The sequence below is a fragment of the Macrotis lagotis genome, chromosome 2, assembly GCF_037893015.1.
Source record: "Macrotis lagotis isolate mMagLag1 chromosome 2, bilby.v1.9.chrom.fasta, whole genome shotgun sequence".
NCBI classification, from domain to species: Eukaryota; Metazoa; Chordata; class Mammalia; order Peramelemorphia; family Peramelidae; genus Macrotis; species Macrotis lagotis.
Window position 1 is genome coordinate 99,621,021 of NC_133659.1, and position 14,750 is coordinate 99,635,770.

Here is a 14,750-nt window from a genome sequence, read left to right on the forward strand (position 1 = left end):
TTCTCTCAACACATTCAATTTTGATCAATGCATATCATGGAAGCAATGTAAAGATTATCAGATTTTCTTCTGTGGGGGGGATGGGGGAAGAAGGGAGGATGGGGGAAAAGTGTAAATTTTAAAACCTTACCAAAAAAATGATAGGTAAAAACTACTATTGTATATAATTAGAAAACAAATATTTATACAAATAATAAAAAAAGAGCATCTCTCAGTCTTCTCAACCCTGACCAGGCTGAGGTTGCAGAGATAAAGACAGATAAGAAAGGAAAATTTATAGCAGTATAGAGACTGAATTTATAAATGAAATGTAATAGCTTTCCAAATTATGGTTTGAATGCTTTTGCAAAAGCTGAAATATCTTAGTGGATTTTTTAAAGGATGGGGTGGATTTTGCAACTCCTTAGAACCAAGTTTACATGAAAAGAGTATTTAAGGCCTTTTTTGAAAAAAAAAATCACTCATGGGGCGGCTAGGTGGGCAGGGGATAGAGCACAAGCCCTGGAGTCAGGAGGACCTGAGTTCAAACCCGACCTAGCTGTGTGGACTTGGGCAAGCCACTTAACCCCATTGCCTTTCAAAAACCTTAAAAAAACCCTCAAAACACACTTGGGGGGGGTGTTGATAGATTCTTTGTTTAGAAGAAGGTAACTTTCATTCTCCAACTGATAAATGGTCAAAGGATATGGACAGTTTTCAAATGAAGAAATTAAAGCTGTCTATAGTCATATGAAAAAATGCTCTAAATCACTATGAATTAAAGAAATGCAAATTAAAACAACTCTGATGTACCACCTCATGCCTATCAGACTGGCTAAGATGACAGAAAATGGAAATGATAGATATAGGAGAGGGTGTGGGAAAATTAGAACTGTAATGTACTACTGGTGGTGTGAAATGATCCAACCATTCTGGAAAGCAATTTGGAACTATACCCAAAGGGCTATAAAACTGATCATACCCATTCAGCTAGTAACAAATTAGTCTATGTCCCAAAAATATCATAAAAAAGGAGAAAAGACCCACATGAAAGAAAATATTTATAGCAGTTCTTTTCACTGTGGCAAAGAATTGAAACTTGAGGGAATATCCATCAATTGGGGAATGACTGAACAAGTTGTGGTATACGTATGTAATGGAATTGTTCTATAAAAAATGAGTAGGTGGATTTTAGAAAACCTGGACTTATATGAACTGATGCTGAGTGAAGTGAACAGAACCAGAAGAACGTTGTACACCCTAACAGCAACATTATGTGATGATAAACCATGACAAACTCAGCTCTTCTCAGCAATACAGTGATCAAAGACAAATCTAAAAGAGTTTAATGGAAAATGCCATTCACATCCAGAGTCTGATTGCAGACAAAGCATAGTACTTTCACTTTTTAAAATTTGATTTGTGTTTGTGTGTTTGTGTGTGTGTGTGTGTGTGTGTGTGTGTGTGTGTGTGTGGTTTTTCCATTTGGTTCTAATTTTTCTTCCACATGGTGACTAATATGGAAATACGTTTAATAAGATTGTACATGTATAACCTATATCAGAATACTTGCTATCTTGGTGGGGGGGGAGGGAAGGGGAGAAGGGGAGAAAGGAAAGGGTGGGAGGGAGAAAACTGCAAAAAACAAATTTTGAAAACATCATTACATATAATTGAAAAAGTAAATATATATTTTTTAAAAATAGGTGACTTTGCTCTTCTTCACATAGAGAATGCTAAGAAAACCTCAAAGAAAAGAAATTAGACCTTATTAGGTGAAAATTAAATGGTAGGATATTTTTTGTCATGCCACGTGATTTTTCTCAGTGAATAAAAGTTCCCTAAAACAAATTGGAATAGACTATGCAACTCAAAATGTAAAAGTTTTGGGGCAGCTAGGTGGTGCAGTGGATAGAGCACCGGTCCTGGAGTCAGGAGTACCTGAGTTCAAATCCGGCCTCGACACTTAATAATTACCTAGCTGTGTGGCCTTGGACAAACCACTTAACCCCACTGCCTTGCAAAACATAAATAAATAAAATAAGTAAAATCATAAATAAAAAAAATGTTGGCCTCTCTAATATAATTTTCTATCTAAAGACTAGTCTTTATATAAAAAACCTCCAAATTTGGCTCAGCGTTCGTTTTGAACTCTGACCCTGTGCTTAAGCCTCAGGAAACCTCGACGAGCCCTATTCCTCTCCTCACAAAAGCTCTTTCACTCCGCTTCCCCAGTCCATTGTTCTCCTCCTCGCCCCTCCGGGGTGCCCGCTTGGGCCGCGCCGGGCGGAAATGGCGCCCTCATTCGTCTCAGCTCTCTTTTCGCCCGCTCAGGCGCGGCGCGCTCCGGTCACGTGTCCGGTATCTCGCCTTCCGTTTGGGGGAATCGGGAGCCGCTCAGGCCCCGGCCGGATCACGTGACCGCCTTCCCCGCGGGCGGTTCCGCCTTCCCGTCGCTCGCTTCCTGTCTCTGGCTCGGAGCTTCCGGAGGTGGGGCCGGAGGGAGCGGCTCCCAGCCCGGCCCCGCCCGCAGCGGCTTGGGGGCGGTTTGGAGGGTGGCTGCGGGCCCCACCCCCACCCGGTCCGGGCGGCGTGTGCGTGTGTGTGTGCGCACGCGCGTGGGGGCGGTGACCCCTGGGCGGCCCCACGACCGCTGCCCCCGCGAGCGCCCCCAGTGCGGAGAGAAGCCCGGGCCGGCGGCTGTCGTCCCTCCGCCCCGGTGCCGCCGCCGTGTGCAGCAGGGCGTGGAGGGCGACCACATGCGGGAGGAGAGACCACCGAGGTGGGCGCGGCCTCCGGGGGGCCCCCTCCCCTGGGCGCCTGAGGCCTGGGGGCCGCACCCGCCCCGGCCCCCATCTTGTGGGTCTGCCGACGCAGAAGCTCCTCCTCCCTCCCGGACTGAGTGGCCTGGGGTCCCTCCCGTCTGCCCTCGGGGCCGGGGGCGCCTCTAGTGTACCCCGACCCCGCGGCGGGGGGCGTCCGGAGAGCGCCGCGGCTGAGCGGGCCCCGCGCCCGGGTGCCCGGATGCTGCGGGGGCGCGCCCGGGTGCCCGGATACTGCGGGGACGCGCCCCCCCCCCCCCCCCCCGCCGTCACTACTGGGCTGCCACTCCGACCACCACTACCACCACTGCCACCACCGCCCTACGGCTACTACTACTACTACTTAGAGTGCTCCGATACACGTTGCGCGTTGCCTTAAGTTTTCTCTTTTAGTTTTCACAGCAACCCTGCATTTTTAATATTACTACTACTGCTAGTAATACTACTAGTACTTCTATCTGCTGCTGCTGCTAGCTCTACTACCACTGTTACTATTATCTCTACCACTAATACTACCTCTACTACTATTGCTACTACTATCTCTAACACTTGTACTACCTCTGCCACTACTGCTGCTACCAGCTGGTACCTCTACTAACTACCACCCCTACTACTACTACTACTACTACCTCTCCTACTACTGCTACTACCATCTCTACCACTTGTACTTCGATTGCTACTACTATTACCTTTCCTATCTTCTCTACTACTGCTAATATTACTATCCACTCCCTCTACCATTACTGCTACTACTAGTGCTATTTCTACTAATACCTCTACTACTTTTTTTTTTTAGATTTTTCAAGGCAAATGGACGTAAATGACTTGCCCAAGGCCGCACGGCTAGGTAATTATTAAGTGTCTGAGGTCAGATTTGAACCTAGGTACTCCTGACTCCAGGGCCCATGCTCTATACAGTGCATCACCTAGCTGCCTTTACTACTTCCAATACTATTATTACTGCAATTGATACTACTACTTCTGCTATCTCTACTACCACTACTACTCTTATTACTTCTACCTCTACTTTTACTACTACTAATGCCTCTATTGCTACTGTTACTACAACTACTACTACTACTACTTCTACCTCTACTACTGCTATTAGTGCTATTTCTATTAACTATCAGTACTACTGCTAGCCAGCATTTATATAGTGCTTACTATGGGCGAGGCTTTGCAATTATTTCATTTGATCCTAATGACCCTACAAGGTGACAATAATATCATTACTACTAATATTGATACCCAGCATTTATTTAGTGTTTTACTATGTTCTGGCACTTTAATAAGTTCTTTACCCTTGTGATCCTCACAGCTATCTAGGGAGGGAGGTGTTATTATCCTCATGATGAAGCAGATAGGTTAAAGTGAAAAGTCCAGAGTTATATAGAAAGTCTCTGAAAAGGTCTTCCTGACTAGGTCTGGTGCTTTCCCCACTTAGATGTGGCCCACTTAAACAAAAACTCTGGGGAAGGGGAGGGTTGAGATCATTAATTATTTTTAAGAGGGTAAGGAGTATAGGATGTGAGAACCACTGGACTAGATGAATCATAATAATAATAACAATAGCAGTAATAACAAATAGCCAACATTTATGTGATGCTTTAAGACTGAAAAACATTTTAAATTACTTATCTCATTTGATCTTTTCAAGGACCCCAAGAGGTAGGTGCTATTACTAGTAAGGAAATGGAAGCTTAAGGCAATTTAAATGACTTAGCTAAGGCCACCCAGACTGGAGGAATCTGAGGGAGGTTTTGAATTCCAATCTCCAGCCCACTGTATTCAATCCTCACGAGGCAGATCTGGGCAGAGGATTTGAGAGAGGCACCTGTGTGTGACTGCACTTTTTCAGCTTTTCTAAGTCCACTCATTGTTCATTTTTCCAGGGTTCCTCCCATCAGAAAATGCAGCACTTAACTTCATTTTAAGATTTCTAAAATCTAAAAATCAGGTACAGATGTCTTTGTGCAGCATTCTGGGAGTGCAGTGTGGGTGGGGAGGGTGGAGGGGTTTATTCACAGATCCCCCTTTTCCTTTGAGGTTTGGATTCTTCTTTGACTTTACCTGACCTCAGTATCCTACCTGTTCTATCCACCCCACTCTGTTCTGTGACCAACACTTTTCCAGACAGATTCCTGGTGACTAGAACATTGGCCAGTGCTCTTCTTCTCCCTCCTCATCTCACTAGAGTGTCCCACAGTGGATGTGGTGGAAAGAATGTTGAATTGTGGTCAGAGGGCCCAAGTGTGACTTCAAAGTCTTCCACTTCCCACTGGTGTGATCCTCATGAGATTCTGAGCTCCCTGAGGGCCGGTGCTGAATTTGGACTTTCTTTGTATCCCCTAGCCCTCAGCACAATGTCTATATACTGTAGGTGCCTAATAAAGACTGAATGCAGTCTGAGTGATCTGGGTCAGCCACTTCACCAAAAGGGCCCTTCCAGCTCTAAATCTGTAATCCCTCTCTAGACATCTCCCATCCTGAAGGATTCCCTTGTACTCCTTGGGGATGAAGGGCTGCCCATTCCATGATGGACTATGGAGAGGGAAGAGGTGAGCACTGTGTTGGGTGAGGGGAAGACGTGGACCAGATGTGCTCTGTATTGGTCAAGCCTGGGATGCCCTTTGACCTAACCTAAGAGAGATCCCTTATGAATATATAGGTTGAATGAGGGAGAAAGGAGGGGAAAGGGAGGACAATGTCCAGGCAGGACGAAGGCTCTTTGTGTATGTGTTTGTGTGTGTGTGTGTCCTTCTAGGATGAAGCTACGAAGATGGCTTTCTTGAAATGTGTGATTATCCTGTGCAGTGCTGTAAAAAGTCGGGAGCTCAACAATATGGACTACTACTGCAGTAAAGCCATATTGGCAGAGAGAGTGGAGGTGAGACAGTAGGGGGGAAGCCCAGATGTGTCTTCTCTGAAAATGAGTCTTGGAAGACTTGGGAACAATGGGAGCCATTCACAGTCTAGAGAGATGGGAATGCAGAGGGTAAATCAGTCTTGGGCTTTGCTGCTCTGTCTCTTGGAGGGGCTTCTTGGTTGTCTCTTCTGGGCCTTTTCAGATGTTGATCCTTGAAGAGCCTGCCGTGTCGATCAGTTCTATGAGACAACAAGCCATGTTCTGCATCATGGAAATGAGGTACCTGCCCTCCCTGGCTCATTCCATCAGTCACAGGAACCCTCTTCTTCATTGGGATGGAGGGTAGCCATCTTTGTAACTTCAGAACCTTGGCTTCCTCTGCTTTTTATGGATATCTAGTGGTCAAGGGGGAGGGGGAGGTGGGGGCTCACTTGGGCTGGCTTGTGCCAATAGATGATTAAAAATCAGCTCTCTGATTAAAAATAATATTTAGGACACACTTTAAAGCTTAATATTAATAACATTTTCCCATCACTTTTGCAAATTGAGATGATCAACAAAACAATAGATCATGTCCTAATTTGTAGCATTTGTTGATTGCTAAGATGTAAGTACTCAACAGTGAAAGTTTCACAGTCTGTTTTCTAGAGTCATTTTCTCCAGTACCCCCCCCCCCATTTGAGAGTCAGTATGAACTCTTCAAAACAGGCTGGGAATATCCTTGAAAGTCCAAGCCTCCAGATCTTGACCTGGACACCTAGGCACCATTTCCTTCTTGTCTAATAAATGGAACAGGTTTTCATACAGGTCCCTAGACAAATACTCAAACGAATACACGTACTCTGTTTCTATTTCATTAAAGAATCTAAGATATTCCTTCTTTATCCCTTCTTATTCTATTGTCCTCTCCTACCCCAGCCGTGTGGACCCAAAGTTCCAGCCCTTACAGAGAATGGAGTTGATACAGTCAGGTATCTTCAGTCTATTTTCCTTGCCTCCCAATTTGGAGAATGACAACAACAGGGATATCATTAGGCTATACAGCCAGGTAATTTCCTCAGCTGTCCCTACTCCCCCCGCCCCACCTTGTTTCCTCTTGTACTTTATGCTCAAAATAAAGAGGAGTGCAGGGTTTACTCCCAGCCACCCTTCAACCTTGTTGTCTACTATGCTATTAGACTGTTCGTGCCTTGGATGAAATGTTGCAAGGACTAATGACTGAAACTGAGAACCCCAGCATGTTGGTGTTTGTTGAAATCACAGAGGTGGGTAATGCTTGCCAAGGAGGTTTTTTTATGGGAAGAAATAGAACAAGATGAAGGATAGGTGGTGTGTTAGATTGGAAAAAGCATTACATTTGGAGTCAGAGGACCTGGGCTTAAATCCAGCCTCCATTATTTTACTACCTTTGGAATTTAGGGCATTTTCCCTCTCTAAACCTCAGCTTCACCATGTATAAAATGAGGGTGATCCTTCCATCTGTAAATGATATGAAGCTATATGTCTGGCTTTTAGGGTAAGACTGAGAATGTCTTGAGTCTCATGTTATTAATACTTCCACCATTACATTTAATGCTTCCTAGAAATGGAGAGATGGTTCTTGATGAGTGTTGTTTTTTTTTTTAATTTTTCAGGTCATATGTTTTACTTTAATTTTAAAAAAATCTATTTTTATTTATATGGTTAAAATTTCCTAATTACGCATAAAATATTTTAACAATTTTTTTTGTTTTTGCAAGGCAATGGGGGTTAAGTGACTTGCCCAAGGTCACACAGCTGGGTAACTATTAAGAGTCTGAGACTAGATTTGAATTCAGGTTCTCCTGACTCCAGGACCAGTGCTTTAACTGTCATTTCAAAAAAATATTGAGTTCCAGATTCACTCCCTCCCTCCTGCCACACCCCCTCTCCTTGAGAAGGCAAGCAATTTGATATCAATTATATATGTGAAGTCATGCAAAATGTATTTCCATGTTAGCTGTATTGCAAAATAAAAAGACAATAAAACAAGAAAAATAAAGTTTAACAGTATGTTTCAATCTGCATTCAGAGTTCAATTCATTCTCTGCAGAAAGAACTCATGAGTCCTTTGAAACTGTCTCCCATCATTGTCTTGATCAGAGTTGCTAAGTCTTTCATGGCTGATTATCATCACAGTGCTTCTGTTGTGTTCAACTTTCTACTCTACTTTGTATCAGTTCACATAAATCTTCCCAGGTTTTTCTGCTCATAATTTCTAATAGCTCAATAATGATATTTCATCACAGTAATATGCCACAACTCATTCATTCCCATTCTCCAAATAATGGGACTGCCTTCAATTTTCACTTCTTTGCCTCCACCAAAAGGACTACTATAAATATTTTTGTCTAAATGATCTTTTTCCCATTTCTTTGATCTCTTTGAGATACAAATCTGGTAGTGATATTGTTAGCTCAAAGGGTATGCACAGTTTTATAGCTTTTTAAACATAGTTCCAAATTGTTCTCCAGAACAGTTTAGACTAGTTCACAATAATGTCCCAATTTTCTGCATCCCCTCCAACATTTGTCATTTTCCTTTTTGTAATGTTTGTTAGGTGTGAAGTAGTAGCTCAGAGTTGTTTTAATTTGCATTTTTCTCAGTAGTGCTGTAGAGCATTTTTTTATGTGCCTGTTGATAGCTTTGATTTCTTCTGAAAACTTCCTGTTCATATTCCACCCCCCACCCTGTGTCTTATTTTCCTTCTAATTGTGGCTGTATTAGTTTTGTTTGTGCAAAAAGCTTTTTAATTTCATGTAATCAAAATTATTTTATTTCTATGTGAATCTCTTTCTCTTGTTTGGTCATAAGCTTTTACCTTATCCATAGAGCTAACAAAAACATTTTATTTTGCTCGACTAATTTATTTATGATATTCTTTTTGTCTAAATCATGTATCCATGTATCCATTTTGACCGTATCTTGGCATATAGTGTGAGAGGTTAGTCTGTGCTTAGTTTCTGCCAAACTGCTTTCCAATTTTCCCCCATCAATTTTTGTCAGATGTTGAGGTTTTACTTCAAAAGCTTGGATCTTTGGAGTTTGTCAAACACTAGATTACTAGGGTCATTTACTACTGTATATTATGTACGTAATATATTCTACTGATCCACCACTCTTACTTCTTGCCAGATTGTTCGATGATTACCACTTTGTAATATCATTCAAAACCTGGAACTTCTAAGTTTCTTTCCTTCATGTTAAAAAAAAAATGGATTCCCTTGATATAGACCTTTTGTCCCTCTAGATGAATTTTGTTACTATTTTTTCTAGCTCTCTAAAATAATTCCTTGGTGGTTTCAATGGCATTACACTGAATAAGTAAATAAACTTAGGTAGAATCATTTTTATTATATTAGCTCTGTCTCCTGGTGAGCAATTAATATTTCTCTAGTTGTTAGATCTGTATTTGTGTGAAAAGTGATTTGCAATTGTGTTCATATAATCCTTGTGTAGTACTCAGTTTTTGAAAGTTACTCTAGCAGATTTTTTCCAAATTGAAAATGTTTTAAATATAACCCTTGTTGACAGACTCTGTCTGGTATCTCAGTACCAGCCTAGCTAAGTAGGGAAAGGTTTGTCTTGGAGAGGTTGAAAGCCAGATGAGGAATTTCTTTGCCCATGGTGACCTGTTAAAAGGTTCAAATGGTGCTCAGGCCTGGGGGGGCCTCATCTGTTTACCCAGAGTTGATGATGGAGTGGTAAAAAAATGGTGCCCTTGTTACCAAGGATGATGCAGGTTTCAGAATGCCTATAAATACTTATTCAGCTATTGGGATTTTAAAGTCAAGATCTTTGTCCAAATAACCAGCATCTTAATATATGCAGCTTAATCATGAAACTAGAAGCTAAATCTAAGCAGCATAGCTTTTCCTGGAGAAACAAATGAAGGAGTTGATGGAATTGGCTTCCTCTTATTCTTTGGAATAGGAAGAATCATCTAAAGGTCCATCATGGAGATAATTACAGCTTAAGGACCAATATCTCTTGTCAAGTATGAGGATGCAAAGGAATTCTATACAGAATTTTTAAATCAAGCCAGTGGGTCTCAGTGACTTCATTGCAATTATGCATATAGGAGAGAATGAGGAAATTATGTTGGAAAATACAGCTTAAGAAATGAGAGAAGCCAGTAGTTTCAGAGGTCTGTTCAGAAACCTTATGATTTTTATCATGAATTCTTTCATTATGAGGAGTATTCCCAGGCTCTGGTGAGCACTGAATAACAGCAAACAATTAAATTGATAGTACCTCATTCAGGAAAACTGATTTTGGACAAGGGAATAATTTCTGGATCAGTCAGTCAAAAAACATTTAATTACTATCAGTGTTGCACTGTTGTCTAGTTAGAGCAAAGGTCAAAATCAAGACTACTTAAAATAGTTCCAGCCTAATTTATTTTAAGGGAAAAAAACCTTTTGTGCTGAAAAATGGATAAAGACTAACTTTGATTTTCACTATTTGAAATTTATCTGATATGAAGCTTTCATCACAATAAGGTCAAAAGACCCACACACACACACACTGCCTCAGTTAATTATCACTTCATCTTCTTATAAAGAAAGATAAAAGCCAAGTGAAATACTCAAGAAGATAACATTGGCAGATTAGACTATATGGACACATAATAAGACTGGAAGGACAGGTTGGAGCCAGGTTATAAAGGATTTTAATGTCCGTTAGAAGAGTTTGTATTTAATCCTAGAGGTAATTGAGAGCTATTAAATACAAACAAATGAGAAGGTTAAGACCTACAATTTAGCAATATTATTGTTAGCTGCGTGGAGGAATGATTAAGAAGGGCTGGGGCAGCTAGGTGGTGCAGTAGAGCACCAGCCCTGGAGTCAGGAGGATCTGAGTTCAAGTTTGATCTTAGACACAATGATTACTTGGCTTAGTCAAGTCACTTTACCCCACTGCCTTGTAAAAACAAAAACAAAAAATAAGGAAGGGTGAGACTTGATTTGGGGGAGACTGATTAGAAAAACTGTTAGAATAATCTGGGAGAGAGATGACAAGGACCTAAAGTGTGATGGTGATAGTATGAGCAGAGAGAATGGGATGGATAGGAAAGTTTTGTAAGGCTTGGGTGAGATAATGGATGTAAAGTTAAGCAAACCCTAAAACACTATTGTTCATCTACAGTTTTGAGGGATCCAGTCTGGAGATAACCAGAGCCTGAACTTTCTGTTGTACTCTTCCTGAGCTTAAGCAATGTCTATAAAACAATGCAGGGTGTGCAGATAAATGTTTAGGTTACAAGACTGATATCTGAATATACTGCTGAAATTTTAACATTTGGCAGTCAAAAGCTAGAGTTGGTTCCAGCACACTCTTAAGATGGATTGTAAGAGATCTTGTGGACATAGAATAGACAGGATTTCAAAACTGACAGGATATAGGGGATGATATAGATTAAGAAGTTGATAATAATGTCTTCAGAAGTATCAACTCTGAGTTTGAGAACCTAGGAGACAGCAAGAATTTTGAGAAAAATAACTGCTCAAATTATGGCTGCAATAGATGAACACCATTAAGATTATGAATTTTTGAAGGGATGAGTGAAGGCCAAGTGAGTGTTTTTAAAGATAAGGGAATGGGGCAGCTAGGTGTTGCAGTGGATAGAGCACTGATCCTGGAGTTAGGAGGATCTGAGTTCAAATCCGACCTCAGACACGTAATAATTACCTAGCTGTGTAACCTTGGGCAAGTCACTTAATCCTACTGCCTTACCCAAAAAAGAAAAACCCTAAAAAAAAATAAAGATAAGGGAACACCTGGCATCAGGAGTTTTAGACATCAGGGAGTGAATCAATTGATAAGAAGAAATTGGAGATTCTAGACATAAAGGAGAGAGAATGATTTGGTGGGACAAGCCATCAGAGGAGATGGGAGGGAATGGAATAAAGGAGAGGAGTTGAGTATTGACCAACAATGGTTCTAGAGGACTGAAGATGAAGCATTTTATCTATATCTTGATAGGGGCCTGAAGGATATCACAAGCAGAATGAAACATCCATTGTTGGACATATCCAATGCTTTGTTTTTGTTGATTGAATATTTCTTACAAGTCGGTTCCTCCCCTTCCTTTTTTTTTTCAAAAGTGGAGGTCTGAGAGGTGTAAGAGTTTTTTAAGTAAAAGGTAGAAAATTAAATTTAAAAATAATTTTTAAAAAAGTGGAGATGAGGATTTTGATGAGGATAAAGGCCACTTTTCATCAAAGAGTAAAGAAGAGAAGGGTGGATGATATTCACAGATTTTGAGCTGTGAATATGGAGGGAACTGTCCTAGACAACTTGACAACTCCAACATGACAAATGACCTCTAATTACTTAAATGGATAAAGAATGACTAATGCCCAAACTATGACAATTAACTAGATGGCAGTTCATTGGGCTCATCCATGAGTATCTGTATCTAGGATAGAAACTGAATAAACCCCAGGATTTAAATGGGAGAAAGAAAGTAAACTAAATTGCTTTAGGAAATGTTTTAGCATTTTCAATAATCCCAAGATGTTCCCTGAGACAAGAACTCTCTTCTTTTAACACTACCATTTTTCTAGTGACTGAAAATTTTGGAGTACCTACCATAAGTACTCAATAGCATATTCTCAATCGTGATATGCATTAAAGAAATTGTATTTGGGCTATCATCCAGAGAGTTTATGATCAGACCAATAGATGGGCTAGTCTCTATCCACTGCAACACCTAGCAGCCCCATTCACTTACCTTTACAAACACTCTCACTTGGCCCTCACTCATCCCTTCAAAAATTCATAGATCTTAATGGTGTTCATCTATTGCAGCCATAATTTGAGCAGTTATTTTTCTCAAAATTCATTTGTGATGAAAATGAGAGATAACAAATGGTTAGTCTTAGTGATACACTGGTGCCTACCTAATGTCAAAAGACCTAAGAGTCCAGTGGTTTAAAATGTAACCCATAGCTTGAAGTTCATTTGCATGGGAACCTCCTTATTAGTGGAGATCACTTAGTGTTCAGTGGGTGGAGTTGGAGAGATCCTGGTCTTCTGATCTCTAGATTTAAGAGAGGAGACACAGTTACAGACTCTTCAGATTCCGAAGAGGGAAAAAGTCTATGGGTTGCTTTTCTTCCTAAGATCTTACCAGTGCTGCTCCTCACACAAGCACAGAGCACCAAGTAATCAGTCTGCCAAAAGGAGAATCCCTTGTGAATAGGCTGTGAGTCACAGATTACTCATAGAGAAGACATATGAACGTAGGAACAAGAACAGCACAAGCTGAGAAGGTGGGGATGAGCTGTGATACACATCACTGAAAAGAATAATCACATATTTATGATAGTGTATTTCCTGAAGTACAAAAGTAATACTATATATTAATATAGGGTTGTTTTTTTTTGGGGGGGGTTGCAAGGGAATGGGGTTAAATAACTTGCCCACAATTGCACAGCTAGGTTAATTATTGAGGGTCTGAGGTCAAATTAGAACTCTGGTCCTCCTGACTCCTGTACTGCTGCTCTATCCACTGCACCACCTAGCTGTCCCCTAGCTCTATCTTAAGAAAAATCTGAGTTTCTCCATAGGCCGTTGGACAAATACTTAAATACTCATTGAGGTAATTCTCAGAGAGTGGAATGTTGGGAAGTGATTTAGAAAGTAATAGATTAAAAAAAAATGTTTAAACCTGCCTTTGAACCCTGTGCCTAATAAGCTAGAGATAATCCTCACCTCTGTCTTAGAAAGGTTGTTGTGTCTTTAAGCAGATGGTGACTCCCTCGTATCCTTATTTTTCTACCTAGATCATCATGCCCTGGATCTTGTCGAATAAGATCTTTGAGAGAATCCGGGCTTTGAGCACTCTTTGCCGACAGCTGAGATTCATTAGCAGCTTTCCTGAATTAAGAGTGAGTGTTTCCAAGGTTCTGTTTCGTGACGTCCTCTTTCATGCTCTATATATGGTACTGGGATGAACCTTAGCATATGCTCCATTTGGGCTTCCTAGGAGATAGAGGAGCAAGAGGGTGTGTGTTCATAAATCTTATAAATTCCTTGCGCTGCTCCTTTCTTTGCCCTCCTCTATGGTGGAGTCTGATTTTCTGGACACATCTGTGATCAAGGATAGAGGGAAGCATTGGTCCCGTGTTTCAAAGTTCTGCCACTGATTCAAAGAACCTCCATTTCAGTCTTTTCTGTGCCCTAATTTCACTACTGAGAAGTTGGAGAGAATTTAACTTGGGGTCATTGAGAAAAACTTGGTCCATGGTGACCAAAGGCCTGAGAGATGAGGACAAGAAGTAAAATTGTGGGTGGAGAGGGACTAACTCCAGGGTTTAAGGAGAAGTAAATGGTTCCCAATCTCTTACAAAGCATGTAGAAAATTTCAAGATTGGTGGGAATTTGATGGTCGTCTTGGGTCTCTTCTGTATGGACGGTAGCTATGAAGTCAGCTCACGGGCCTCAGAGGCACTTCATTACTTCTTCAAATTCTTTGTGAACCAGAGGCGTAAGTATTGAAGATAAAAAAATGTTAATATGCTCTGTGTTTTCAGAATAATTCTGCTAGAAATAATTTTTATTGATTTAATATTATTTAAAATCCAAGGTCTTCTCTCTTTTTTTTATTATTTTTTTTTTTTGATAGGCAATGGGGTTAAGTGGCTTGCCCAAGGCCACACAGCTATGTAATCAGTAAGTGTCTGAGATCAGATTTGAACCCAGGTACTCCTGACTCCAGGGCCGGTGCTTTATCCACTACCATACCTAGCTGCCCCTCAAGGTCTTCTCTTTTAGGGAGAAATGTTTAATATGATATAGTCTTATCCTTCTTCCATACCCTCTAATATTTCTCTCCCCAAGAACTTAAGGTAACATTTATAGGAATTTTGAACAAGGAAAATTTTAAAATACAGTTTTTAACTTTCTACTTCATCTAATGAAACAATAGTCATTTAATCTTTTGGGAATCTCCTGGAAAAGCATCCTCCAAGAAACTACTCACTCTTCTTTGACCATTACCCTTAAATGTTCTTCCTCCACTGGTCATAGGTTATATGAAATAGTAAAAAGGACAATTT

The 14,750-nt window shown here is 40.8% G+C and overlaps 1 protein-coding gene across 19 annotated transcripts in view; it reads left to right on the forward strand.

Annotated features, from left to right (window-relative positions):
- The first annotated feature begins 2,585 nt into the window (after positions 1–2,585).
- Positions 2,586–14,750, forward strand: part of LOC141512949 (maestro heat-like repeat-containing protein family member 7) — a 50,108-nt gene continuing 37,943 nt past the window's right edge. For 4 of the 19 annotated variants that reach the window (XM_074222333.1, XM_074222326.1, XM_074222341.1 and 1 more), the window contains exons 1-9: positions 2,587–2,761; positions 3,598–3,648; positions 4,694–4,758; positions 5,566–5,688; positions 5,870–5,946; positions 6,586–6,715; positions 6,846–6,932; positions 13,476–13,580; positions 14,044–14,179. In XM_074222333.1, coding sequence (XP_074078434.1) covers positions 3,612–3,648; positions 4,694–4,758; positions 5,566–5,688; positions 5,870–5,946; positions 6,586–6,715; positions 6,846–6,932; positions 13,476–13,580; positions 14,044–14,179 — 760 coding nt within the window. In that variant the 5' untranslated portion in view covers positions 2,587–2,761; positions 3,598–3,611. The other 15 variants (XM_074222338.1, XM_074222334.1, XM_074222336.1 and 12 more) reach the window with 9 other exon arrangements.